Source organism: Nerophis ophidion, linkage group LG21 (genome assembly GCF_033978795.1).
Source record: "Nerophis ophidion isolate RoL-2023_Sa linkage group LG21, RoL_Noph_v1.0, whole genome shotgun sequence".
Classification (NCBI taxonomy): domain Eukaryota; kingdom Metazoa; phylum Chordata; class Actinopteri; order Syngnathiformes; family Syngnathidae; genus Nerophis; species Nerophis ophidion.
In genome coordinates, this window is record NC_084631.1 from 26,318,497 (window position 1) to 26,346,101 (window position 27,605).

General features: G+C 42.9%; 1 protein-coding gene across 5 annotated transcripts in view; it reads left to right on the plus strand.

Moving 5' to 3' along the window:
• The window catches only part of ppp1r9a (protein phosphatase 1, regulatory subunit 9A), a 160,227-nt gene that overhangs the window by 24,191 nt on the left and 108,431 nt on the right, over positions 1-27,605 (plus strand). For all 5 annotated transcript variants that reach the window (XM_061882368.1, XM_061882372.1, XM_061882370.1 and 2 more), the window contains exon 2: positions 15,902-17,272. In XM_061882368.1, coding sequence (XP_061738352.1) covers positions 16,010-17,272 — 1,263 coding nt within the window. In that variant the 5' untranslated portion in view covers positions 15,902-16,009. The remainder of the gene's footprint in view (positions 1-15,901; positions 17,273-27,605) is intronic.

Sequence of the window (27,605 nt, forward strand, 5' to 3'; positions counted from 1 at the left end):
AAACATTAAGTCAGTAAATCAGTTAGGATAATACATCATTCATAGGTTATTAAAAACATACCAACACTATAGAATACAAAATACTGAAAATTAATGATTTAGTGCACCTACAAGCAGCTAATGTTATGTACAATACAAACTTTAACCTGTTACCCAGGAATGTACAACAATTCTTCTACAAAGGAGAAGAAATATAATGTAATTTAAAACATTTGTACCCATGTACAGCACTTAACAACTTTAGCATGTCAGTATGTGGCATTAAATTATGAAATGAATTAATAAACAATGTACTAACATGCTGCGATGAGGTAGCGACTTGTCCAGGGTGTACCCCGCCTTCCGCCCGATTGTAGCTGAGATAGGCGCCAGCGCCCCCCGCCACCCCAAAAGGGAATAAGCGGTAGAAAATGGATGGGATGGATGGATGTACTAACATGATTTACTTTAGGAAACTGTTCAAAGTACAAAGAAGAACAATTACAATAAACTGTTGGAAATTAGATATTATTCATCTCATTATGTGAACCATAACTGATTTGACTATTAAAAGGGAACTGCACTTTTTTTGGAATTTTGCCTATCGTTCACAATCAACATGAGAGACAAAACGACATACTTTTTTTTTTTTTTTCTTCGCTGTCTCACATTTAAAAATCATCTCTTTCTTGATGGCTAGCAATGCTGCTAATGTTAGCAATCAATTCTACCTCTAAATCACTTTGAAAATGCATTTAAAAGCCATCAACAATACTTAATTTACCTTCCGTAACCTGTATAATAACCAAGGTTAGCAACATGGTTATCGTAAGAGTGTACACAGAGGAACTTTTTTTCTAGCGTATTAACACCGGCGTGCTACGGTATTAGCTGTAGAAGCAAACTACAGCAAAAGATAAGCTAGCTTCTACAACAACACAAAACATGTATGAGTTTGTAATGCACAACACTGTGATAGGACACCAATTTGTTGAGTGAAAACATGAACTATCATACTATAGTATCTGTATAGTATTATTTCATGTTTTGTTTGTAGACAGCTACCCAGACAGCATATGGACTGCAGATCGTACTAACACACGTGACGTGCTGCGTGTGTTATGATCAATATAAAGTGTGACTCACTTGAAAGACAGTTGTCTGTTTGGTCCAGCTGGCTGGGGACGTTTTTCAGGTTTATTTGGGTTAGCACGCCATTTATGTCGAAATAACTCGGCTCCATCCATCCATCCATCCATTTTCTACCACTTATTCCCATTCGGGGTCGCGGAGGGCGCTGGCGCCTATCTCAACTACAATCGGGCAGAAGGCGGGGTACACCCTGGACAAGTCGCCACCTCATCGCAGGGCTAACTCGGCTCCAAGTTCCATATTTATAGCGCCAAAATCACTTTCATCCACCCCTTCCGTCGTCCATTTGCTTCAATGTCTCACTCTTCCTTTGTGCTTGCTTTGATAAGCGGCAGTATTTTCAGTTTCAAAAAGATAAGTTTGTGAATCCTATTTTGCTCAAAATTAGTTGTCTTTGTTGTCTGTTACAACATCTGCGATGATTGCAACACACTCGTATTTGATTTCAGAAGTAGGAACACACATTTGTTACCAATTATCAGACTTGCAATGCTATGGAAACAGAAATCAATGTGCAGAATAAATCAGTCCCAGAAATGATTAAAATGATCAAAATATGGTAAATATTGGAACATATATATAAGATGTCTGTTTCTACATTATTTATATATTACTTGCAGTGTGTATATTGTACATATTACATATTGTTATGAAGGTGTCTGTTACTACATTACTGTATATATACACTTGCAGTGTGTATATAAAACATATTACATATTATTATGAAGGTGTCTGTTACTGCAGTGTGTATATTGTACATATTCCATATTGTTATGAAGGTGTCTGTTACTACAATATTTATATACTTGGTGTGCATATTTTACATATTACATATTGTTATGAAGGTGTAGGTTACTACATTATATATACAGTATACATGCAGTGTGTATATTATACATATTACATATTGTTATGAAGGTGTCTGTTACTATATTATCTATACATACTTGTAGTATGTATATTATACATATTACATATCGTTATCAAGGTGTCTGTTACTACATTATATATATATATATATATATATATATATATATATATATATATACATACAATATATACAGTGTATATTGAATATATATACATATATACTTACATTGTGTGTATAAAACATGAGGTGGCGACTTGTCCAGGGTGTACTCCGGCTTCTGCCCGATTGTAGCTGAGATAGGCACCAGCGCCCCCCGCGATCCCGAAAAGGGAATAAGCGATAGAAAATGGATGGATGGATATAAAACATATTAGATATTATGAAGGTGTCTGTTACTACATTATATATATATACTTGCAATGTGTATATTTGTAAATATTACATATTGTTATGAAGGTGTCTGTTACTACATTATATATACTTGTAGTATGTATATCGTACATATTACATATCGTTACTACATTACATATCGTTACTACATTATATTTATAATTGCAATGTGTAGATTGTACATATTACATATTGTTATAAAGGTGTCTGTTAATACATTAAATATATATACTTGTAGTACGTATATTGTACATACCCTGTTTCCATATGAGTTGGGAAATTGTGTTATATGTAAATATAAACGGAATACAATGATCTGCAAGTCCTTTTCAACCCATATTCAATTGAATGCACTACAAAGACAAGATATTTGGTGTTCAAACTCATAAACTTTATTTTTTTTCCGCAAATAATCATTAGCTTTCAATTTCATGGCTGCAACACGTGCCAAAGTAGTTGGGAAAGGGCATGTTCACCATTGTGTTACATCACCTTTTCTTTTAACAAGACTCAATAAACGTTTGGGAACTGAGGAAACTAATTGTGGAATTATTTCCCATTTTTGTTTAATGTAGAGTTTCAGTCGTTCAACAGTCCGGGGTCTCCACTGACGTATTTTATACTTCATAATGCGCTACACATTTTCGATGGGAGACAGGTCTGGACTACAGGCGGGCCAGGAAAGTAAATGCACATTTTTTACGAAGCCACGCTGTTGTAACACGTGCTGAATGTGGCTTGGCATTGTCTTGCTGAAATAAGCAGGGGCGTCCATGAAAAAGACAGCGCTTAGATGGCAGTATATGTTGTTTCAAAACCTGTATGTACATTTCAGCATTAATGGTGCCTTCACAGATGTGTAAGTTACCCATGCCTTGGGCACTAATGCACCCCCATACCATCACAGATGCTGTCTTTTGAACTTTGCGTCTATAAAGGTCTGGATGGTTTGCTTCCCGTTTGGTCCGGATGACACAATGTCGAGTATTTCCAAAAGCAATTTGAAATATGGACTTGTCAGACCACAGAACACTTTTCCACTTTGCATCAGTCCATCTTAGATGATCTAGTGCGGCGGCGTTTCTGGATGTTGTTGATAAATGGCTTTCGCTTTGCATAGTAGAGCTTTAACTTGCACTAACAGATGTAGCGACGAACTGTATTTAGTGACAGTGGATTTCTGAAGTTTTCCTGAACCCATGTGGCGATAAGATTGATTTCGGTTTTTGATACAGTGGCGTCTGAGGGATCGAAGATCATGGTCATTCAATGTTGGTTTCCGGCCATGTCGCTTACGTGGAGTGATTTCTCCAGATTCACTGAACCTTTTGATGACATTATGGACCGTAGATGTGGAAATCCCTAAATTTCTTGCAATTGCACTTTGAGAAACGTTCTTAAACTGTTTGACTATTTGCTCACGCAGTTGTGGACAAAGGGGTGTACCTCGCCCCATCCTTTCTTATGAAAGACTGAGCATTTTTTGGGAAGCTGTTTTTATACCCAATCAAGGCACCCACCTGTTCCCAATTAGCTTGAACACATGTGAGATGTTCCAAATAAGTGTTTGATGAGCATTACTCAACTTTATCAATATTTATTGCCACCTTTCCCAACTTCTTTGTCATGTGTTGCTGGAATCAAATTCTAAAGTTAATGATTATTTGCAAAAACAAATGTTTATCAGTTTGAACATCAAATATGTTGTGTTTGTAGCATATTCAACTGAATATGGGTTGAAAATGATTTGCAAATCATTGTATTCCGTTTATATTTACAATTTCCCAACTCATATGGAAACGGGGTTTGTATATATTATATATTATTATGAAGGTTTCTCTTACTACATTATATGTATATTTGCAGCGTGTATATTCTACATATTGCATATTGTTATGAAGGGGTCTGTTACTACATTATACTGTGTATATATATACTTGCAGTGTGTATATTGTACATATTACATATTGTGTGTGTATTGTACATATTACATATTGTTATGAAGGTGTCTGTTACTACATTATTTATAAACTTGCAGTGTGTGTATTGTACATATTGCATATTGTTATGAAGGTGCCTGTCAGTACATCAGGGTTTCCCGCAGAGTTTTGTTTTTAAGGCGGCCGCCTTAACAACAAAGACCAACCGCCTAAACTAAAGTCTTGAAAAAAAAAATGTATATACATATAGATTTTTTTTAATTTTTTAATTTTATTTATTTATTTATTTATTTATTTTTTTGTCTGTCCAGCTTCTCAGCTATAAATAATACTATAAATAATAATAATATCATCAACTATATAGTTGATGTAGATGCCCATATCGGCTGTTCAGATTTACTTTACAAAAGATAATTGTAGGATACCTCTCTTGTTGCCTTATTTGTATTTGACTTTACTAAATGTATTTATACTATCATTTGGTGCTAAACTACAGTCTTAACAAGCTGCTACGCTTCGTACTGGCCCTGCCTCTGTCATTACGTCCCTGCAGCACCCAGCATTGTCCCACCCACACAACCATCTGATTGGTTAACACAGAAAGGTAACAGCCAATCAGCAGTGCGTATTCAGAGCGCATGTAACAGCCAATCAGCAGTGCGTATTCAGAGCGGTAACAGCCAATCAGCAGTGAGTATTCGGAGCGCATGGAGTCAGAGGCAATCAGAGAGGAGAGACAGTGCGGGTTAGAAGAAAGGTGGAAAGGTGTTTAGCAGGTGAGCATAATGCAGCAAACTCTCCCCAAATTATAATTAATCCCTCCCAGTCAACTACTAGTAACATCACTATGAGCCCGTTGACGTTCTAGAAATATAAGCGGCAGATCAGCTCACTCGCAATCCTTGAGGTGAAGGCTAATTAGCTTTTAGCGTAACGTTAGCTCATTTGGCGGTGTGTGCATGCGTGCGTGCGTGTGTGTGTGTTACGGACAGCAAAGCCCTGTCTTTCTGACAGAAAGACAAGCATTATTGACCTACATTTAACAACTAAGTTATCTCACTTTACCTTTTTCTGCGTTGAAGCAGCAAAAAAGGACATTATGTTCAATTAAGAGTTTCTGTCTCTGATAGTTGCTATAATAATGTAACTGCATCATAAAGCCTACATGAACTCAATGGTGTTCGGGGATGAATAGTCACTCCTATTGCTATTGTACTATTTTTTTCAGCTATAGTTACATTAATCATTAGTAATGTAGCAGCCTAGTTTTGAATTGCAGGGTCCCTGCTATCACATGTTGATAAATATATAGCATTTACACAATAAAAACATTTACACACTAAAAACATTTACACAATACTCCTCTCTGAGCTGCAACCTTATCGTGGTAGAGGAGTTTGAGTGTCCCAATGATCCTAGGAGCTATGTTGTCCGGGGGCATAAAGCCCCCTGGTAGGGTCTCCCAAGGCAAACAGGTTCTAGGTGAGGGATCAGACAAAGAGCAGCTCGAAGACCTTTATGAAGAAGAAAAAGCATGGACCCAGATTTCCCTCGCCCGGACGCGGGTCACCGGGGCCCCCCTCTGGAGCCAGGCCCGGAGGTGGGGCACGATGGCGAGCGCCTGGTGGCCGGGCCTGTTCCCATGGGGCCCGGCCGGGCACAGCCCGAAGAGGCAACGTGGGTCAACCCTCCAATGAGCTCACCACCCATAGCAGGGGCCATAGAGGTCGGGTGCATTGTGAGCTGGGCGCCAGCCGAAGGCAGGGCACTTGGCGGTCCGATCCTCGGCTACAGAAGCTAGCTCTTGGGACGTGGAACGTCACGTCATTGGGGGGGAAAGAGCCTGAGCTAGTGCGCAAAGTCGAGAAATTCCGGCTGGATATAGTCGGACTCACTTCGACGCACAGCAAGGGCTCTGGAACCACTTCTCTCGAGAGGGATTGGACCCTCTTCCACTCTGGCGTTGCCGGCAGTGAGAGACGACGGGCTTGGGTGGCAATTCTTGTTTCCCCCCAGCTCAAAGCCTATACGTTGGAGTTCAACCCGGTGGACGAAAGGGTAGCCTCCCTCTGCCTTCGGGTGGGGGGACGGGTCCTGACTGTTGTTTGTGCTTATGCACCAAACAGCAGTTCAGAGTACCCACCCTTTTTGGGAACACTCGAGGGAGTACTGGAAAGTGCTCCCCCGGGTGGTTCCCTTGTCCTACTGGGAGACTTCAACGCTCACGTTGGCAACGACAGTGAAACCTGGAGAGGCGTGATTGTGAAGAATGGCCGCCCAGATCTGAACCCGAGTGGTGTTTTGTTATTGGATTTTTATGCTTGTCACAGTTTGTCCATAACAAACACCATGTTCAAACATAAGGGTGTCCATATGTGCACTTGGCACCAGGACACCCTAGGCCGCAGTTCCATGATCGACTTTGTAGTTGTGTCATCGGATTTGCGGCCTTATGTTTTGGACACTCGGGTGAAGAGAGGGGCGGAGCTTTTTACCGATCACCACCTGGTGGTGAGTTGGCTGCGATGGTGGGGGAGGATGCCGGACAGACCTGGGAGGCCCAAACGCATTGTGAGGGTCTGCTGGGAACGTCTGGCAGAGTCTCCTGTCAGACAAAGTTTCAATTCCCACCTCCGGAAGAACTTTGAACATGTCACGAGGGAGGTGCTGGACATTGAGTCCGAGTGGACCATGTTCCGCACCTCTATTGTCGAGGCGGCAGATCGGAGCTGTGGCCGCAAGGTAGTTGGTGCCTGTCGGGGCGGCAATCCTAAAGCCCCTTGGTGGACACCAGCGGTGAGGGATGCCGTCAAGCTGAAGAAGGAGTCCTATCGGGTCCTTTTGGCTCATAGGATTCCGGAAGCAGTGGACAGGTACCGACAGGCCAAGCGGTGTGCAGCTTCAGCGGTCGCGGAGGCAAAAACTCGGACATGGGAGGAGTTCGGGGAAGCCATGGAAAACGACTTCCGGACGGCATCGAAGCGATTCTGGACCACCGTCCGCCGCCTCAAGAAGGGGAAGCATTGCACTATCAACACCGTGTATGGTGCGGATGGTGTTCTGCTGACCTCATCTGCGGATGTTGTGGATAGGTGGAAGGAATACTTCGAAGACCTCCTCAATCCCACCAACACGTCTTCCTATGAGGAAGCAGTGCCTGGGGAATCTGTGGTGGACTCTCCTATTTCTGGGGCTGAGGTCGCTGAGGTAGTTAAAAAGCTCCGAGGTGGCAAGGCCCCAGGGGTGGACGAGACCCGCCCGGAGTTCCTTAAGGCTCTGGATGCTGTGGGGCTGTCTTGGTTGACAAGACTTTGCAGCATCGCGTGGACATCGGGGGCGGTACCTCTGGATTGGCAGACCGGGGTGGTGGTTCCTCTCTTTAAGAAGGGGGACCGGAGGGTGTGTTCCAACTCTCGTGGGATCACACTCCTCAGCCTTCCCGGTAAGGTTTATTCAGGTGTACTGGAGAGGAGACTACGCCGGATAGTCGAACCTCGGATTCAGGAGGAACAGTGTGGTTTTCGTCCTGGTCGTGGAACTGTGGACCAGCTCTATACTCTCGGCAGGGTTCTTGAGGGTGCATGGGAGTTTGCCCAACCAGTCTACATGTGCTTTGTGGACTTGGAGAAGGCATTCGACCGTGTCCCTCGGGAAGTCCTGTGGGGAGTGCTCAGAGAGTATGGGGTATCGGACTGTCTTATTGTGGCGGTCCGTTCCCTGTACGATCAGTGCCAGAGCTTGGTCCGCATTGCCGGCAGTAAGTCGAACACATTTCCAGTGAGGGTTGGACTTCGCCAAGGCTGTCTTTTGTCACCGATTCTGTTCATAACTTTTATGGACAGAATTTCTAGGCGCAGTCAAGGCGTTGAGGGGTTCCGGTTTGGTAACCGCAGGATTAGGTCTCTGCTTTTTGCGGATGATGTGGTCCTGATGGCCTCATCTGACCGGGATTTTCAGCTCTCGCTGGATCGGTTCGCACCCGAGTGTGAAGCGACCGGAATGAGAATCAGCACCTCCAAGTCCGAGTCCTTGGTTCTCGCCTGGAAAAGGGTGGAATGCCATCTCCGGGTTTGGGAGGAGACCCTGCCCCAAGTGGAGGAGTTCAAGTACCTAGGAGTCTTGTTCACGGGTGAGGGAAGAGTGGATCGTGAGATCGACAGGCGGATCGGTGCGGCGTCTTCAGTAATGCGGACGTTGTACCGATCCGTTGTGGTGAAGAAGGAGCTGAGCCGGAAGGCAAAGCTCTCAATTTACCGGTCGATTTACGTTCCCATCCTCACCTATGGTCATGAGCTTTGGGTCATGACCGAAAGGATAAGATCACGGGTACAAGCGGCCGAAATGAGTTTCCTCTGCCGTGTGGCGGGGCTCTCCCTTAGAGATAGGGTGAGAAGCTCTGCCTTCCGGGAGGAACTCAAAGCAAAGCCGCTGCTCCTTCACATCGAGAGGAGCCAGATGAGGTGGTTCGGGCATCTCGTCAGGATGCCACCCGAACGCCTCCCTAGGGAGGTGTTTAGGGCACGTAGGAGGCAACGGGGAAGACCCAGGACACGTTGGGAAGACTTTGTCTCCCGGCTGGCCTGGGAACGCCTCGGGGTCCCCCGGGAAGAGCTAGACGAAGTGGCCGGGGAGAGGGAAGTCTGGGTTTCCCTGCTTAGGCTGTTGCCCCCGCGACCCGACCTCGGATAAGTGGAAGATGATGGATGGATGGATGGATTTACACAATAAAAATCAACTACAGGCTTCCCAAATGCTGTAATAAATTAAGCATGATGAGTTGAGCATATGCCAGCATGTGGCCCCACTTTTAACTCTTTTTTTTCAAACGCTTATTCCAAACGCTTATTTACAGTTAGTGATTAATTTGACTTAGTCATTATTTTGTCTTAGTAAGTCAATAATTACTAAGTCAAAATAATGACATACTTAGTATCTCAGGTAACTAGGACTGTTTTGTGTTTTGTTTTTACTTTACGGAAAAAATATCGAGATATATATCGTATATTGCCATTCAGCAAACGGAGCGGAAAACACAACCAAAAATTGTAGTCTTCTTCATGCGACGAAGCCAGCCTACTTCAGCACAGTCTGTAATGTATTTCTCCCCCAGGCAGGCAGCCATGAGATGGAGACGTGATGGTGGCTGGTGGCGACAGGCCAAATTACAGTGTTCCTTACACCCACCCAGTCCCTTTCCCGTTTGTCTGGGTAGACACCACCTCTTAACTAACAAATATTCAGGGTGAAACACTGTACATTATATATATATTACTTGCAGTGTTTATACAGAGCATATTACATATTGTTATGAAGGTGGCTGTTACTACATTATATACATATATACTTGCAGTGTGTATATTGTACATATTACATATTGTTAGGAAGGTGTCTGTTACTCCATTATGTGTGTATATGTATATATATATGTATATATACATACTTGCAGTATGTATATTGGACATCAATCAATCAATCAATCAATCAATGTTTATTTATATAGCCCCAAATCACAAATGTCTCAAAGGACTGCACAAATCATTACGACTACAACATCCTCGGAAGAACCCACAAAAGGGCAAGGAAAACTCACACCCAGTGGGCAGGGAGAATTCACATCCAGTGGGAAGCCAGTGACAATGCTGACTATGAGAAACCTTGGAGAGGACCTCAGATGTGGGCAACCCCCCCCCCCCCCCTAGGGGACCGAAAGCAATGGATGTCGAGCGGGTCTAACATGATACTGTGAAAGTTCAATCCATAGTGGCTCCAAGACAGCAGTGAGAGTCCCGTCCACAGGAAACCATCTCAAGCGGATCAGCAGCGTAGAGATGTCCCCAACCGATACAGGCGAGCGGTCCATCCTGGGTCCCGACGAGCGGTCCATCTTGGGTCTCGACTCTGGACAGTCAGTACTTCATCCATGGTCATCGGACTGGACCCCCTCCACAAGGGAGGGGGGGACATAGGAGAAAGAAAAGAAGCGGCAGATCAACTGGTCTAAAAAGGAGGTCTATTTAAAGGCTAGAGTATACAGATGAGTTTTAAGATGAGACTTAAATGCTTCTACTGAGGTAGCATCTCAAACTGTTACCGGGAGGGCATTCCAGAGTACTGGAGCCCGAACGGAAAACGCTCTATAGCCCGCAGACTTTTTTTGAGCTCTAGGAATCACTAATAAGCCGGAGTCTTTTGAACGCAGATTTCTTGCCGGGACATACGGTACAATACAATCGGCAAGATAGGCTGGAGCTAGACCGTGTAGAATTTTATACGTAAGTAGTAAAACCTTAAAGTCACATCTTAAGTGCACAGGAAGCCAGTGCAGGTGAGCCAGTACAGGCGTAGTATGATCAAACTTTCTTGTTCTTGTCAAAATTCTAGCAGCCGCATTTTGTACCAACTGTAATCTTTTAATGCTAGACATGGGGAGACCCGAAAATAATACGTTACAGTAATCGAGACGAGACGTAACAAACGCATGGATAATGATCTCGGCGTCTTTAGTGGACAAAATGGAGCGAATTTTAGCGATATTACGGAGATGAAAGAAGGCCGTTTTAGTAACTCTTTTAATGTGTGACTCAAAGGAGAGAGTTGGGTCGAAGATAATACCCAGATTTTTTACAGAGTCACCTTGTTTTATTATTTGGTTGTCAAATGTTAAAGTTGTATTATTAAATAGAGGTCGGTGTCTAGCAGGACCGATAATCAGCATTTCCGTTTTTTTGGCATTAAGTTGCAAAAAGTTAGCGGACATCCATTGTTTAATTTCATTAAGACACGCTTCCAACTGACTACAGTCCGGCGTGTTGGTCAGCTTTAGGGGCATGTAAAGTTGGGTGTCATCAGCATAACAGTGAAAGCTAATACCGTATTTGCGTATGACGTCACCTAGCGGCAGCATGTAGATGCTGAAGAGTACAGGGCCAAGGACCGAACCCTGGGGAACTCCACACGTTACCTTAACATAGTCCGAGGTCATACTGTTATAGGAGACGCACTGCATCCTATCAGTAAGATAAGAGTTAAACCATGACAGGGCTGAGTCTGACATACCAATTCGTATTTTGATACGCTCTAATAAAATATTATGATCGACGGTATCGAAAGCAGCGCTAAGATCGAGGAGCAGCAACATAGATGACGCATCAGAGTCCATCGTTAGCAATAGATCATTAGTCAATTTTGCGAGGGCTGTCTCAGTCGAGTGATTTGCCCTGAAACCGGATTGAAAGGTTTCACATAGATTGTTAAACGCTAAGTGCTCATTTAGCTGCTCTGCAACAATTTTTTCGAGGATTTTCGAAATAAAGGGAAGGTGAGACACCGGTTGGTAGTTTACCATGAGGTCAGGATCGAGGTTAGGTCTTTTAAGGAGAGGATGAATAACCGCTTTTTTGAATGCAACGGGAACAGTGCCCGAGGAAAGTGATAAGTTTATAAAATTTAGCACTGATGGACCTAACAATACAAAAAGCTCCTTGATAAGTTTCCCAGGAAGTGGGTCAAGTAAACATGTTGTTTGTTTTATTCCATTTACACGTTGTAACAATCCTTCTAATGTTATTTCATCAAAACGAGAGAAACTATTTTGGATATTTGCAGTATCCGCCGTATATACAATAGTATCTGTGTTACTATAACCCCGTTGTAGCTGGGACGCATTGTCTTTAATCTCCTTTCTAATAAGTTCAATTTTCTTATTAAAGAACTTCATAAAGTCATCTGCCGAATGGGTGGAGCTACTGGAAGGAGTCCCTTGTTGGGTTAGCGATGCTACTGTACTAAACAAAAATTTTGGATCGTTTTTATTAATGCGGATGAGATTTGAGTAATAATTAGTTTTAGCTAAGGTAAGCATGCGTTTATAAGTTATTAAACTATCACTCCATGCTTGATGGTGCACCTCAAGTTTAGTCGTGCGCCATTTGCGTTCCAGCTTTCTACATAATAATTTCTGAGCTCTAGTTTCTTCAGTAAACCATGGCGTACGCCTTTTTGGAGCCTTTTTTAACTTCAGCGGTGCTATACTATCAATGGTTTCGCGCAGGGCGTTGTTAAAGTTGTTAGTGAGGTTATCAATAGAGCCCACATACTTTGGGAACGGTGCCATTACCGAGGGCAGTAGGTTCGCAAGAGTCGTCGTTGTGGCAGCATTAATGTTGCGGCTGCTATAGCAGTTATTATTATTATTAGCTTGCCGAACATGAGCCTGAACTTCTAATTTTATAAGGTAATGATCGGACATTACTTTAGTATACGGGAGTATCATAACTTTGGAGACGGTGATACCTCTGACAAGCACTAGGTCTATCGTATTACCGCTGCGATGCGTCGGTTCATTTATTATTTGTGTAAGACCACAGCTATCAATTATAGTCTGGAGCGCCACGCACGGTGGGTCCAATGGGGTATTCATATGGATATTAAAGTCCCCCATTATAATTATATTATCGGCGTGCGTCACTAGATCAGCAACAAACTCTGAGAATTCACTAATAAAGTCCGAATAGGACCCTGGGGGGCGGTAGATAACGGCCAGGCACAGAGGCAGAGGTGTGGCAGACTTCATAGAAAGCACCTCAAACGATTTATATTTATTATTTAAGTTAGGACTAAAGTTAAAGTTTTCGTTGTATATTAGTGCGACACCCCCTCCCCTTTTGAGGTGACGGGCAATATGCGCATTCGTATAGTTAGGAGGGGATGCCTCATTTATCGCAAAAAAGTCGTCTGGTTTAAGCCAGGTTTCGCTAAGACCGATGACGTTAAGGTTGTTGTCTCTAATGACCTCATTGACTAATAACGTTTTGGGAGACAAAGATCTGATGTTTACAAAGCCCATATTATAGGTAGTGGGCTGTTTTAAGGAGTTGTTGATAAAATTATCCGTAGTAGCAATATTAATAATGTTGCGTTTATTATGCGCAGTGTACTTAAAATTATTACGACCATATCTAGGAATTGATATGACGGGAATTTTCAGATTGTCTACTTGGCGCTGCGATAAACTGAACGCATCATAATTTGCCACCTCAGTAGAACGCATGTCTAACTCTGACGTAGTCATAGACACAGTAGAAAAAACATTTTGTGAGTTGTGTATTATTCTACGAAAATTGCTATGTGTACAGGGATCATCCAGCCTGGCGCTGGCTAGTTCTAACTTAACTGACTCCATACCCAGGCTAGCCCATCCATCCATCCATCCATTTTCTACCGCTTATTCCCTTTCGGGATCGCGGGGGGCGCTGGCGCCTATCTCAGCTACAATCGGGCGGAAGGCGGGGTACACCCTGGACAAGTCGCCACCTCATCGCAGGGCCAACACAGATAGCTAGCAGGCTCTGTAATTGCCTGTGACCGGGCTTGCTCTAGTGCAGTTAGTCAAATGTGGCTCAATGCGAAGTCTATGTTCCGAGACAAGAGGATAGCGCCTTTCTGGTTAGGGTGAAGGCCGTCTCTCCTCAGCAAGCCAGGTTTGCCCCAGAAAGAGGGCCAATTATCAATAAACGTAAATCCCTGTTGTCTGCAGAAGCTATCCAGCCACCTGTTAAGAGAGACTAATCTGCTATATCTCTCATCATTGCCTCTCCCAGGCAGGGTGCCAGAGACAATTACTCGATGCCTGGACATCTTTCTGGCGAGATTACAAGCCCTGGCTATGTTTCTCTTTGTAATCTCTGATTGTCTCATCCTAACGTCATTGGAGCCAACGTGTATTACTATATTCGCATAACTAGTGGTGAAGTTAGCCTGCCGTATGTGTTTACTAGACCTGTTGCGAGTTAGCTCCCTAAGATTAGCTTCAATGTCAGGTGCTCTGCCCCCGGGAATACACTTAATTGTGGCTGGGTGATGGAGTCCCCTATGACTAAAGTGTGGTGCCCGGTAGACTGGGGTGTAGGACTAGCTAAAGGGCTAAATCTATTATGCGTCTCAACCGGTACACCGTAGCTTGTAGGCCGATTAGGGCTGCTACAAGCTGGGCTAGTTAGCTCGCTACAGCTAACGCTAGCAGATGTGTCCGCAACATCTAAAGTTACGAAATTACACTGCTCTAACTGGCGGACACGGCTCTCTAGCAAAGCCAACCTATCCATGAGTAAAGTGCACGAAGCGCAGGAAGCCATACTCACAGAAACTTTCCGTCGCCGAGTGGGGTGCCAGCTGTCTTCGGGAAGTGGTGGTCACGGTGGCGGGGGAGAAGCTTCCTTCAGACCGGCGCTGCCTTTCTCCGCTAGCCTCGTTAGCTTAGCAGCTAGCTAGCTGAGGGCGAAGTGGTGAGACAGAGATCGGTCATATTGCAAATAGTTACCAAGGTGTCTGTTACTAAACTATATATATACTTGCAGTGTGTATAATGTACATATTACATATCGTCATGAAGGTTTCTGTTCTACATTTTATATATAGTTGCAGTTTGTATATAAAACATATTACCTATTGTCATGAAGGTGTCTCTTACTACATTATATATATTTACTTGCTGTGTGTAGATAAAACATATTACATATCGTTATGAAGGGGTCTGTTACTACATTATATATATACTTACAGTGTGTAAATTGTACATATTACATATTGTTATGAAGGTGTCTGTTACTGCATTATATATATACTTGCAGTGTGTGTATAAAACATATTACATATTCATGTCTGTTACTAAATTATATATATATATATATATATATATATATATAATTGCAGTGTGTATATTGTACAAATTACGTATTTTTATTAAGGTGTCTGTTACTACATTAAATATATTTACTTGCAGTGTGTATATTGTATATATTGCATATTGTTAATATATTGTACATATTACATATTGTTATGAAGGTGTCTGTTACTACATTATATACATATATTTGCAGAGTGTGTATTGTACATATTGCATATTGTTATGAAGGTGTCTGTTACTACATTATACATGTACTTGCAGTGTGTATATTGTACATATTACTTATTGTTATGAAGGTGTCTGTTACTGCATTATACATATAAATGTATACTTGTGTATATTGTACATATTGCATATTGTTATGAAGGCTACAATGGGGACACCCTTCAGCCGCATCTTTTAATAATTTTTCATCATCTTTAAAATCGTTAAAGAAAGACGACAAGTATGTTCTTATTTGTCATGATTGTGAACAATAGGCAAACTTTCCAAAAAAGTACAGTTGCATTGATGTAAATTGTGAGTTGCTATGAAATGGAAAAGGAGTAGGATTAAATTATTATATAATGTATCTGCATACACAGCTGTGGCAACAGCTACTGCAGTGCATTCTGGGACTTGTAATCGTCAAATGCATTCAATATTTACATTGCAATCAACAAAATAATATTTGCTACTAACTAGGTGGAGGGGACGGGGGGGGGGTTGTAAAAAAGGGGACTAGATATAATTTACATGACTTAGCGTTCAAATAAGCTTTATGCATTTTTACTCACTTGCTCAATTCTGTTTGTTTGAGAGAATAATTCTAGTCAATCTTGTTTTTTTGAGTGTGTCTTTCTTCCATAAATGGAGTCCTTACACAGCGTTTCTGTCTCTCTGCAGGTGTGAGCAGTTCCTGAAAGGATTGGACCTAAGGCTCGATGGGAGCAGACCTGGCAGCACCGCAGAAGGTCACTCTGATGAGGCCGCACTGAAATCCGAGACATCATCATGCTGAAGACGGAGGCCACGGCAGAGAGGACCGGTCTGCGGAGTGCCTCCCCTCACCGCAATGCCTACCGGGCTGAGTTTCAGGCTCTCAAGAAGGCTTTCGACCAGCCTCAAAGCGATGGACCCTCCAAGCCTAAAGACTTAGAACGGGTGAAACAACCTAGGGGCCGCCAGTATGGCACACATGTCAGCCGCATCAAGGACATGTTCATGCAGATGGGCTCGGAGAACGGGACCGGCAAGACACCGGCTCAGGATGAGTCCTCCCCCCAGAAGCTGGTCAAGCCCACAAACTTCATTAACAAGACTGATGGATCGGTGATAAAACTCCAGCATTCCTCATCTGCTGAAAGGGTCGGAGGTGCTGGAGCCAAGTTCTCTGAAACCAGGAAGTTGTTTGAACAGCAGTCACGTGACCAGTCCCAATCGCCAGTCTACCCCTCCGGACGTGATAAAAGGGGTTCCCATGAGCACCTTGACGATTGGCGGGGGGCCAGGTCCAACAGAGGCAGCACAGACTCCCTGGACTCCCTGTGCTCCAGAACGGAGGCTTCATCGCCGACTGTTAGCCAACTGAGTGCTGTTTTTGAAAACGCCGAGCAACAAAACCAGAGTATGCCCTTCAGAGGAGCGAGCCGACGGGCCTTGTACTCACCGGACGGGTTCCATCGCCAAGGGGAACTGAGCGAGGATGACGCCCGACAATCGCCTATATGTGGAACTTACCGCAACAGGTTCGGAGAGAAGTTTCCTACGTCGTCGTCATCCGACGACCTGCTGAGCCCAAGTCCTGGGATAGAGAATGCCGAGTGGAAACGGGTCTTCCGACACACGGAAGATAAAGCCGCTGAGAGGCAACCTTCAGGTGCCACCACAAATGGAAGCCAGGTTAATGGCTCCTGTGAGGAGGAACCCTCAACAGCAAGACAATACGTGGAAGATGTCATCGCAACCCCAAAGCCCACTGGTCTCGAGGATCTTACCAGAGAAGACCAGTTGACTGAATCGCTGAAAGAGGAAGGGGCGGAACCTGACCAGGACTACAGCGGGAACGAACGCGTGATTTTTAACGCAGACGGGGACGCATGCTATCAAGGTTGGGGGGAAAGTTGCACCGACCCCGAGGACGACCTGTATGGAGATGAGGAAGATATTGTCTACGACCCGGGCTCTGATACCACCCAGATTCCTGGTCTACCCGAGGAAAACAAAGAGGAGATCCCTGCAAAGAGGAAGATTTGCTTCAGCACTGCTCCCATTACGGTAAGTTGACTTGCTACTCAAGTTTCTTCATCATCCACAATCCAGTCCGACATGAGACAGCAACACACATGGCTTCAAAACAGTGAAAAAAGGCGAGTCCAAAGAGTACTTTCTAAAGAGTACTTTAGAAAGATAAACCCGTGCTCCGGCGTGCAGACTAATCAATCTATGGTGTAAGAGCTAACTCAGAGGATCTACTTTTTTGGCATCGTGACACATCATCTTTCACTTTGCGTGTACTTCTCCTAAAATGCTGATGAGTGTTGATAAATCACTTATATTTGCATTTTCTCCTCCTAGTCTTGTGGGCGCTTTGATGATCACATTTATTTTGTATATTCATGAAGACAGGCACGTCTTTTTCTGCTCACTTAACCAACACAATACTCCCTGCTCATAAGTTTAGTAGATCAGCTTTGTGTGTCATCAAGTTTGCACATGTTTAAGTACACGCACACCTTTAGTAAATCAGGCCCTTAGTGGCTCCCACAAATGTAACGCACCATACATTGCTAAGGAGCATTTTTTTTTAATTAGAGTGAGGATTATTCTGAATTTATGTGCTGAAAGATATAACCATCCCGTCAGTTGGCATCCTCGTAAGATCCCACATTGCACGTCACTGTTTTATTTTCCTATTTGAAAGGTTTAGCAGTAGTGCTACATGATAATGCTACAGCATGTTAGTTGCTATGCTCTCTGTGAAATTAATGTGCCTAGGAGAGAAGTTAGGGTGATGCTTAAAATAGGTGAATGTTACATGTTATTATGAATGTGGATTTTACAGTATGCATAGAAAACATTTGTTGATGTTCTTTTAAAGGCTTTAATAGGCGAAATTAGCCGCCTCTGTCTGGCAGTTTTTCACTATTTAGAATGCAGAGAAGAGAGAAGGGCATGTGTTGTTGTTTCACATAAATGGGCAACATTCCAAAAAAAAGAACAGTGTTTTTTGAAACCCTTTTTTGCTGTCTTTCACAAGTGAATCGAGAAGGATGTCCTTCTATGTTATTATTGTCCTTGTTAGACCTCCATAAAGGGCTTTCTCCATGATCAAATGATGTTGGTCCTGCTGCTCTGGGGTGGAGCTGCTTCTTGATGCTTGAGGTTAAAGCGTCTGGCCCTCTGGGAAATAGCAGGACATCTGCGCATGTGTTAGTCGTGCGCCTACACACTTTTCACACATGCTCCTGCTCCTATTCTCCAAGCACTGCTGGCAGTATTGTCTTAGATCTTGCATCTAGATCCAGGCCTGGTCAAGGGGCCATCTTCATGTACTTATTCCAGCACACATGTTGCATCATGGGACTTGGACTGCTTTTGTGCTTAATTCTCTGTGCACACACCTGACACAATGAGGCGAGTGTAGGCTGGGAACTGCCAGAATGGATTTGGAAGATTACAGGAAATATTTCTCTAATCCTCAAGCTTAACATTTGTGGTCGTAAACAGCATATTTTAGAAACCTCACTTTTATTTTTTAGGTTAGCTGTATTAAACGATACAAATATCCTGTATGGATTTCCTATGTGGACCAAAGTAGCGTGGCAAAGACTTTGTGTGCCAGTGCCATTGCTTTATTACACTAAAGTCTAGTCTGTTGGCATTTATTGTACACTCTGCACAGTGTCGTTGTGCTTCTATTCCTCATGACATGTTGACAAGATCCAAGTCATTGTTTGGAAACATTTCTTGTCCGCACTAACTGATGCAATACCCCAGAAATTAAGCTGCAACGCGTCTTTTTGTTCTGGTAAGTGCAGATTTTCCTGAAAATAACTTTGAACACGCCGTTTGATGCTGTTTCCCTTTGGCGGTCACTGTATTTCTTTTTAGTAACCAGGCTGACTGCAGCTAGAAGATAGTTATGTGTCTCCAGACACAGTGTGGAGCTGCACCCCTAAAGTATTAAAGTATGAGTATTGTCAGAAGACCCTTATCCACTCGGCATCCCAATCACCTTTATTTTGGAAAATGAACTACATTTGGTCGATAGGACTGAAAACTGGATTACAACGTTTATGATGTTGGTCTATATCGATTATTATTGATATTTTTATGACTTATGGAAAATAGGGAGCAGGAGAAAAATCGATTTTATTTGAAATGTAGCCTCTAATTATAACCCCTCAGCTATAAAGGCAGGAAGGAAATGTCAACACAAGCATGGAAAAGACTCAATGTAAATAAAATATTAAAATCACATTAAACACTTAACAATATCCATCCATTCATCCATCCATCCATCCATCTTCTTTAAAGGACGGATTTCGACGTCCGAGGTCGGGTTGTGGGGGCAGCAGCCTAAGCAGGGAAGCCCAGACTTCCCTCTCCCCAGCCACTTTCTCCAGCGCCGTCTTCCCAACTTGCCCGAAACACCTCCCTAGGGAGGCGTTCGTGTGACATCCTGACCAGATGCCTGAACCACCTCATCTGGTTCCTCTCAATGTGGAGGAGCAGCGGCTTTAGTTTGAGCTCCTCCCTGATGACAGAGCTTCTCACCCTATCTCTAAGGGAGAGCCCCCCCGCCCGGCGGAGTAAGCTCATTTTGGCCGCTTGTACCCGTGATCTTGTCCTTTCGGTCATAATGAAGGTGAAAAAAAAGAATATGTAAGAAAGGCTTTATAAAGTGTAAGAAAATAGTGTGAAAATGTAAACATAGAGAAACCTGAGAAGAACTATTTTCTGCAGGTTTAGTGACAGGAAGTCACAGCTGTGCTTTAAAGGGTGAGCGTGGCTAATTGTTTTCACTTCACAGGTGTCACAGTTTTGATGCCTTCAGTGATAATCTACAATGTAAATCAGACATGGGCATGTTTTGGCCCTGTCCGGCCCACGTGAGGCCAATCATAAATTACAAAATACATTTTACAAAGTATCTATGTCGAATGTGCAATACATCAGTGCTGCTTTTGTCTTGAAAAGCGTTATTTGTATTACTTTCATGTGGAGGTAGGCACGCGCGTGATTGTGAGTGAATGTGAACAGCGGCAATCACAAATTACAGAATAAATTTAAAAAAATATTTATGTTGTACGTGCAACACAACTGTGCTGCTTTTATTTTGAAAAGTGTTATTTATGGACATTATGGACATTAAGGGACGGCGTGGCGCGGTGGGAGAGTGGCCGTGCGCAACCCGAGGGTCCCTGGTTCAAATCCCACCTAGTACCAACCTTTTCACGTCCGTTGTGTCCTGAGCAAGACACTTCACCCTTGCTCCTGATGGGTGTTGGTTAGCGCCTTGCATGGCAGCTCCCCCCATCGGTGTGTGAATGTGTGTGTGAATGGGTAAATGTGGAAGTAGTGTCAAAGCGCTTTGAGTACCTTGAAGGTAGAAAAGCGCTATACAAGTACAACCCATTTATCATTTATCATTTACATATGTCCGTGTGTAACCTGTGAGTGAATGTGCACAGCGACAAGTGATGCCTGGTTATCCCCGAGATGTCAGCTCATGCTACAAAAAGAAAAGTTGATGACGAATACCGTGTTTTCAACAAGACATGGACGACCAAGTATTTCTTTACAGAAAATGAAAGGTAAAGCCATGTGCTTGATTTGTGGTATGCAGTTTGCTGTGTTTAAAGAATACAATTTAAATCGCCACTACATGACGAAGCACAAGGAAAAATACCGGAATCTGTCTGATGAAGAGCGCGCAAGGGAGGCTCATGCGTTGATGGTAAAACTGCAAACCCAACAAGGACTTTTTGCCAAATTTCACACCCCCAGAGATGCAGCCGTCTGGACAAGTTTTGTAATTCCTCACAATATCGCCAGAAAAAGTAAGGCGTTTTCTGAGAGAGAGTTTATTAAGGAGTGCTTATTGGACTCTGTTGCGCTCATATGCCACGAGAAGAAAGGTGCATTTGAGAACGTGTCACATTCCTGACGCACTGTAACGAGGCGGGTTGAAACCATTGCTGGAAACTTGGAGCTTCAGTTGAAGAACAGAACACCCGACTTTGACTGTTTTTGGCTGGCTTTGGGTGAGAGCTGCGATGTATGTGACACCGCCCAACTGCTCATCTTCTTACGTGGGATAACTGCAGACAAATCACGGAGGAGGTAGCAGCCATGCAGTCAATTAAAGGGACAACCACAGTTAATGACTTGTTCAAAGAGGTAAATGCGTTTTTGGACATGTTAAGACTGAAATGGGACCAACTGGCAGGTGTGACAACAGATGGTTGTCCAAATCTGACGGGGGAAAATGTTGGAATTTTATAGACAATGCAGGTTAAAGTGACAGAAATTAACCATATGCAGAAATTAACCTTTTTGCATTGTATTATACATCAGGAAGTGTTGTGTAAGACAGTGTTAAAATGATAAAACCATCAAAAGCAATCTGCTTTTTTATAAAGTTAAGTTAGGTTAAATTAATTTATTATTATTATTATTATTATTATTATAATTATTAATATTATTATTATTATGATTACTATTATTTATCTTACGATATATGAAAAATGATATTGAGTAAAATTGAATTGAAATATTGTCGATGTGGCCCTCCAACAGTGCTCATGCGGCCCCTGGAAAAAAATAATTGCCCACCCCCAATGTAAATAGTCATGAAAATAAAGAAAACACATTAAAATGAGAAAGTGTGTCCAAACCTTTAGCCTATACTGTATATTGATCTTGTTTTCTCGTCCAGCCCTATGTTATCATTATCAAGTATCACTGGAGGATGATGCTAAACATGTTATACAGGAGCAGGCATGTTAATAGCTAAGCTAACCACCACATAAAGAAATAAGTGGTTAGTAAAGTTGAAGGAGTGTAGATGGAAGCCTGTTGCAGCAGACAGTAAGCAGATTAATAAATAAGTCTAGAGAAAGGATAATACAACAACTGTTGATTTTTAGTATTGTCACAATCAGTACACCACACTTAAGAGTGCAGATCGATTCTAAAATTGGTGGTATCCATACCAAAGATAGTATCTGTATATGATCATTAAAGGAGTGATTACATCGATATTCTTATTTTCTCAAAACCTGTTTTTTGTTGTTGTCAATGCTTACAAACTCAGGAAATACTTTCCTGGACACAGGAGGACTTTGAGAGTGAAAATTCAAGTTTTTAAAAGAGTAGTAGATATATATTGGCTTAGTTTGGATGTATGTGTAGATCATGTTCAACCGTCAACAGCGGATAAAAAATGTACTCGGTAGTTGAAAAAGTGTGATTCGTAGTAAAAGCGGCTGAGAAACAGTATCTGTTGATCGTGTGGCGCATAATGAAGCATCACTATTAGATCTTAAATCACCACAATCATGGTTGTGGCTCCTCCCGTTTAGAACGATGCTGCACTCGCTCCTGATGACTTCAGTGAGACTAATGATGAAGCACATTGAGATCAGAGACAGGCACTCCAATGGCGGTGATATACTTGTATTATATCACCACAATCATGGTTGTGGCTCCTCCCCCTCCAAACCATGCTGCACTCGCTCCTGATGACTTCAGTGAGACAAATGACGAAGCATATTGAGGTCAGAGGCAGGCACTCCAATGGTGCACAGCCTGTCTTGGCTGTGAATGAATCATCATGGAATGGCTTCTTTATGAATTCATATCCAATATTGAAACACCTCCATTTAACATGCCCTCACCCCTCCCCCAGCACACAATCTGTCTTTTGTTGGTCCATACAGTGAAGGAGACAAAGACAGCCAGCCCAGTTTCAGTCTAGCTTGACCCCCACCCACAAAGACGAGACAAAATAAAAGCCCACCATCGTTTAATCCTAACACTTCTTGTAATATTTTTAGCGCTGCAGCCTAAGCGGATAAATCACTTTAACATCTGAGCTTTGCAGCCTTAATTGATTTAGAAATCAGCCAGTGCAGCTGCTGGGAAGAGACGATGCAAAACAAGCTTTTTGGCAACAGTTAGTAAACAAGGCGCTCGCTGCCCGACACTACTCTAATGTTTTTATTTGAGCGTTATTACATGACCGTTATTAGAGCTGCTTAGAAGCTTAAGACATGAATTAATATCAGACACACCATTAGGGACACCCGCATCACCTCAATGCAAAAGCCATGAAAAAATAACCATAAATATTGTCTTGGTAAAAACCTGACATCAAAATATACATTTCAATTGTTTTTCTTTTTTGTCAAAAAATAATACAAGATAATAAATACTAGCCTACCAATGATATCATTATTGTTATTACATATCACTACAAATGTATTTATACAGTTAGGTTTGCCTATTTTTTCTTAACATAAGAAAAAACAAAACAAAAAAAAGCATTTATCGAAGAGCTATAAAATAGGCCTGCCAATTTTATACAGTCATAAATAATCAATTTAAATGTTTGTACTCAAAATTGAATAAAGATAAAATAAGAATATAAAAAATTATTTTTAAAACTTGGAATTTCAACATTTTATGAGTCAAGTTTTATTTGCGTAACGTCATACGCAGAAGACAGAGCAAAATACCAAACCTCTCATTGCCTTCATAGCTGCCTTTCCATTACCCCCACAGAAATGTGCATATCCTGAAACAGGTAATGGAAACTCCCATTGTTCCAAAAACCTTTCAAATATTGCTCAAACAATTTTGCGCTCTCATGAGGTGATTGTCCCGACGTTTGGATATTGAAGTGTTTCGCAAAAGTATTTTTTGCATTTAGAGGGCGCGAAACTGCCGGGTCGCCGATGCACGACAACTGGGGCATACGGGTCTGCTTTTCTCGATTTTGATCAGTCGGCCAAGGGACACTGGGCTATCCGGCAGGTCCCTTTCCGGCAACAGAGGCCGACTCGCAGGCTTGGAGAGAGCCACATGGCCTAACATGTGAGGAGGTAAGTCCCCCATCGGTGGGCCCTTTGGCAGGAGAGAGCCACATGCCCCAACATGTATGGAGGTAAATATCGTATCGGTGGGCCCTCTGGCAGGTGAGAGCCACATGCTCCAAAATGTGTGGAGGTAAGTCTCCCATCGGTGGGTTGTCTGGCAGGAGAGCCACATGGCCTAACATGTGTGGAGGTGAGTCTCCCATTGGTGGGCCTTCTGGCAGGAGAAAGCCACAATTGTGGAGGTAAGTCCCCCATCGGTGGGCCCTTTGGCAGGAGAGAGCTACATGCCCCAACATGTGTGGAGGTAAATCTCCAATCGGTGGGCCCTTTGGCAGGAAAGAGCCACAAGCCCCAACATGTATGGAGGTAAGTCTCCGATCGGTGGGCCCTCTGGCAGAAGAGAGACACATCCCCAATATGTGTGGAGGTAAGTTTCCCATCGGTGGGCCTTCTGGCAGGAGAGAGCCACATTCCCCAACAAGTGTGGAGGTTAGTCTCCCATTGGTGGGCCGCCTGGCAGGAGAGAGCCACATGCCCCAACATGTGTGGAGATTAATCTCTTATCGGTGGGCCCTCTGGCAGGAGAGAGCCACGCGCCCCAACATGTGTGGAGGTAATTCTCCTAGCGGTGGGTCGTCTGGCAGTAGAGAGCCACATGGCCTAAAAGTAATGTCAGGAGGGCTATAAGGACGTCGCCTTTAAGCGATCACCCGCTGTCTTTGTCTCCTGTTGACATCATTACAAGAGCCCGGGCTGGGCGAAATTTTACAAATATCACTTTCATTTTGGGAAAACCTGCAGTGCAAAGGCAGGTAAAACCTAATATTTCATATTGAGAGTAATATTGTGGTTATTTGAGTTACATTAGAAGTGAGATGCATTGAAAACAGCTGACAGTATAATGAGAAGTCTACATTATAATGGAACAATCACCGCTATTTTTGATCAACTTTGGTGAAACAAAAAACATTTTTTGGGTTGATCATCGCACTCAAAGACCGGTGTACGTGCTCATTTCCTACAGAAACAACCTAGCACGCTAATCAATTTTTGACCCTTAATTTCCTTGTGTGTATAAGTATTTTTGAGGACAATTAAAAATACCATGGTAAAAATAACCAAGATAACTTTTGTCACAATAATTACAATACTAGTCTACAGCAGTGATTCTTAGACTGTGGAATATGGGCTCCATCTAGTGGTACGCCAAATAATCACTTATTGTACTGACCTGACTTGAGCCCTCTTCAAAGGTTTATCAGCATACAATGGAAGTTGTAGCAATCTGACTACTCTAGGCTGTAATCGAGGCCAAAATATACAAGACACAAACAGAAGCATTTACTCCGTCACGCTTTGGAACTGTATACTAGTGAAATAAAACCCCCGCCTTATTTTTCATGAATAGGTAGACCTACTACGCTACTGTATTGTAATGTTGGTCATTATGGTTGAACTCAGAGAATTAAGTGTTTTCTGGTGTGCTACTTGGTGTCAAAACTTGCTGAAATGCAACAAATGTTACGCTAGCTTCAATCTTTCTGGTTTTGCAGGTGTGCCTAATGCAGTATCTGTACGGACAGTAGATATGTTACTTCCACATCCTTTGAGATTGTGAGTCAGTGAGAAGTGACTTTAGTGGGCTATGTGAGGAAGAAGGCGCTGACCACCAGAGAAGAGCCATATCATCACATGTTCATTCAAGCAACTGCTTTCATCTCTGCCTTGCCCCTGCCTTCACATTGATGTGGCGCTCTCTACAAGTCATGCTTTCTACAGCTGACAATCGGCTCTTATCTCCTTGTGCGCGAGTCGGTGTTCAACGTTCGCCTCACACCTCTTTCTCTGTTGTGGAGTTTGACAGAGGAGGCCCACTCCCACTGCATGCTTGTTTTTCTTTATTGCTTTATTATTGATTTATTTGAATATTTTCATGACAGAGAAAGAGTCAAAGAGATCCAGAGTACCTGGACAACTATTTTGTCAATTGGAATGTGGGGGCTGCTGACTCGTATGTGTGTCACTCCTCTTCCCCGACATCCTTGTAATAAAACCCCACACAGGTCCCTCTCCTTCTGACTGAATGAGCCTTTAGTTGATACTGAGCAAAAAGTCAACTTCCCTACGTTATCACTCTATTGCATTACGTACGTCAGGACTGCCAAAATGTTTTCCACTGCGGGCTGCACACTCAACAATCAAAGCATGCGGGCACCAAGTTCAGCTCCTGGGACCCAGAAGAGTCTTAGTCATTACAACGTTAAAAATAAGTTACATATATATTTTTTTAAATTCCTCCATTTAACGCTTAAATCTGTTGATATGACGGTTGGGACAGTTGCTTGCTTTCGTCGCTCGGGTTCAGTGGACCACCCAGGAAGGACATGCTTTTGAGCAGGTTTGACTCTTTTATTTTTTTCAAATAAAGCTTGTCTTTAGTGTAGGTTGGACCGCTTTGCAGCTGCTCCTTTCCGCTGATCGCTCACGGTCCGCTCTTTCAGCCGCCGTCGTCGTCGTCCTCCTCTCTGGCTCGCTCTCTGTCGCTCTTTGATCGCTCTTCATGTGCTCCTGCAGGCTCTCCAACTCCCTTCTCGATCGCTCCTCCTTCTCCCCTTTTATACAGCAGGAGGAGATTAATTAATTGTGTGCCGGTGTGTGTGCCACGCACCTGATTAAGATTGTGGCGGCGTTGCTCCCAGCAATCCCCGCCTCTCCGCTCTGCCAGATCCTCTGCCTCCGTGCCGCCATCTTGAGCAGGGCCACAGCGTGCCCTACCCCGCCGTCGGCCCGTTGGCTCCGCCTCTCCACAACGGTATTTTAATTTTTTATGCTGTTTTTGTCGAGAAAAACACAAAATATGCAATATTTTCCCCAAATATTTTCAAAGTGGAATATTTGTTGTGCAATAATTGGAGCCTTCAATTAATCAACAAATTGATTCATTGCTAATTTTTGAGACATGATGAGTGCAGCTGGGATAGGCTCCGGCCTCCCCGCTACCCTGTAAGGGACAAGCGGTAGAAATGGATGGATGGACAGTTTAAGAAAAAAATCCCACAAAAACTTGAAGGCATCCAAAAAGGCCTCACTCATAAAAGTGTTATAAATAAGTCATAAATATATATTTTTTACATAGATCAACTTTAGATCTATCTGTCAACTGTACGTTTTTATTTGTTGTATGCCCTTTTTGTCAAATCAAACATTAATTTATGGCAAACACACGAAATCCAAAATATTTCAAAGTGGAATTGTTTTAGAAATGAAGTAAGTAAATAACATTGACTTTCATTTATTGTTATTTTTTGAGCAATGGCAGCTTAAAATAAAAACATTCTGCAGGGAAACTTTGTGTTATTAGAGTCAACATTTTATTGTTATATTTCACCAGCTGGCTCTTTTATTCCACTTTTTATGTTTTGTTTTTTTCCAGCATTTTCCGTGGGCTGTTAGGAACTGAGCCGCGGGCTGCACTTTGGACACTTCGCTGTACATGCTTCAATTTG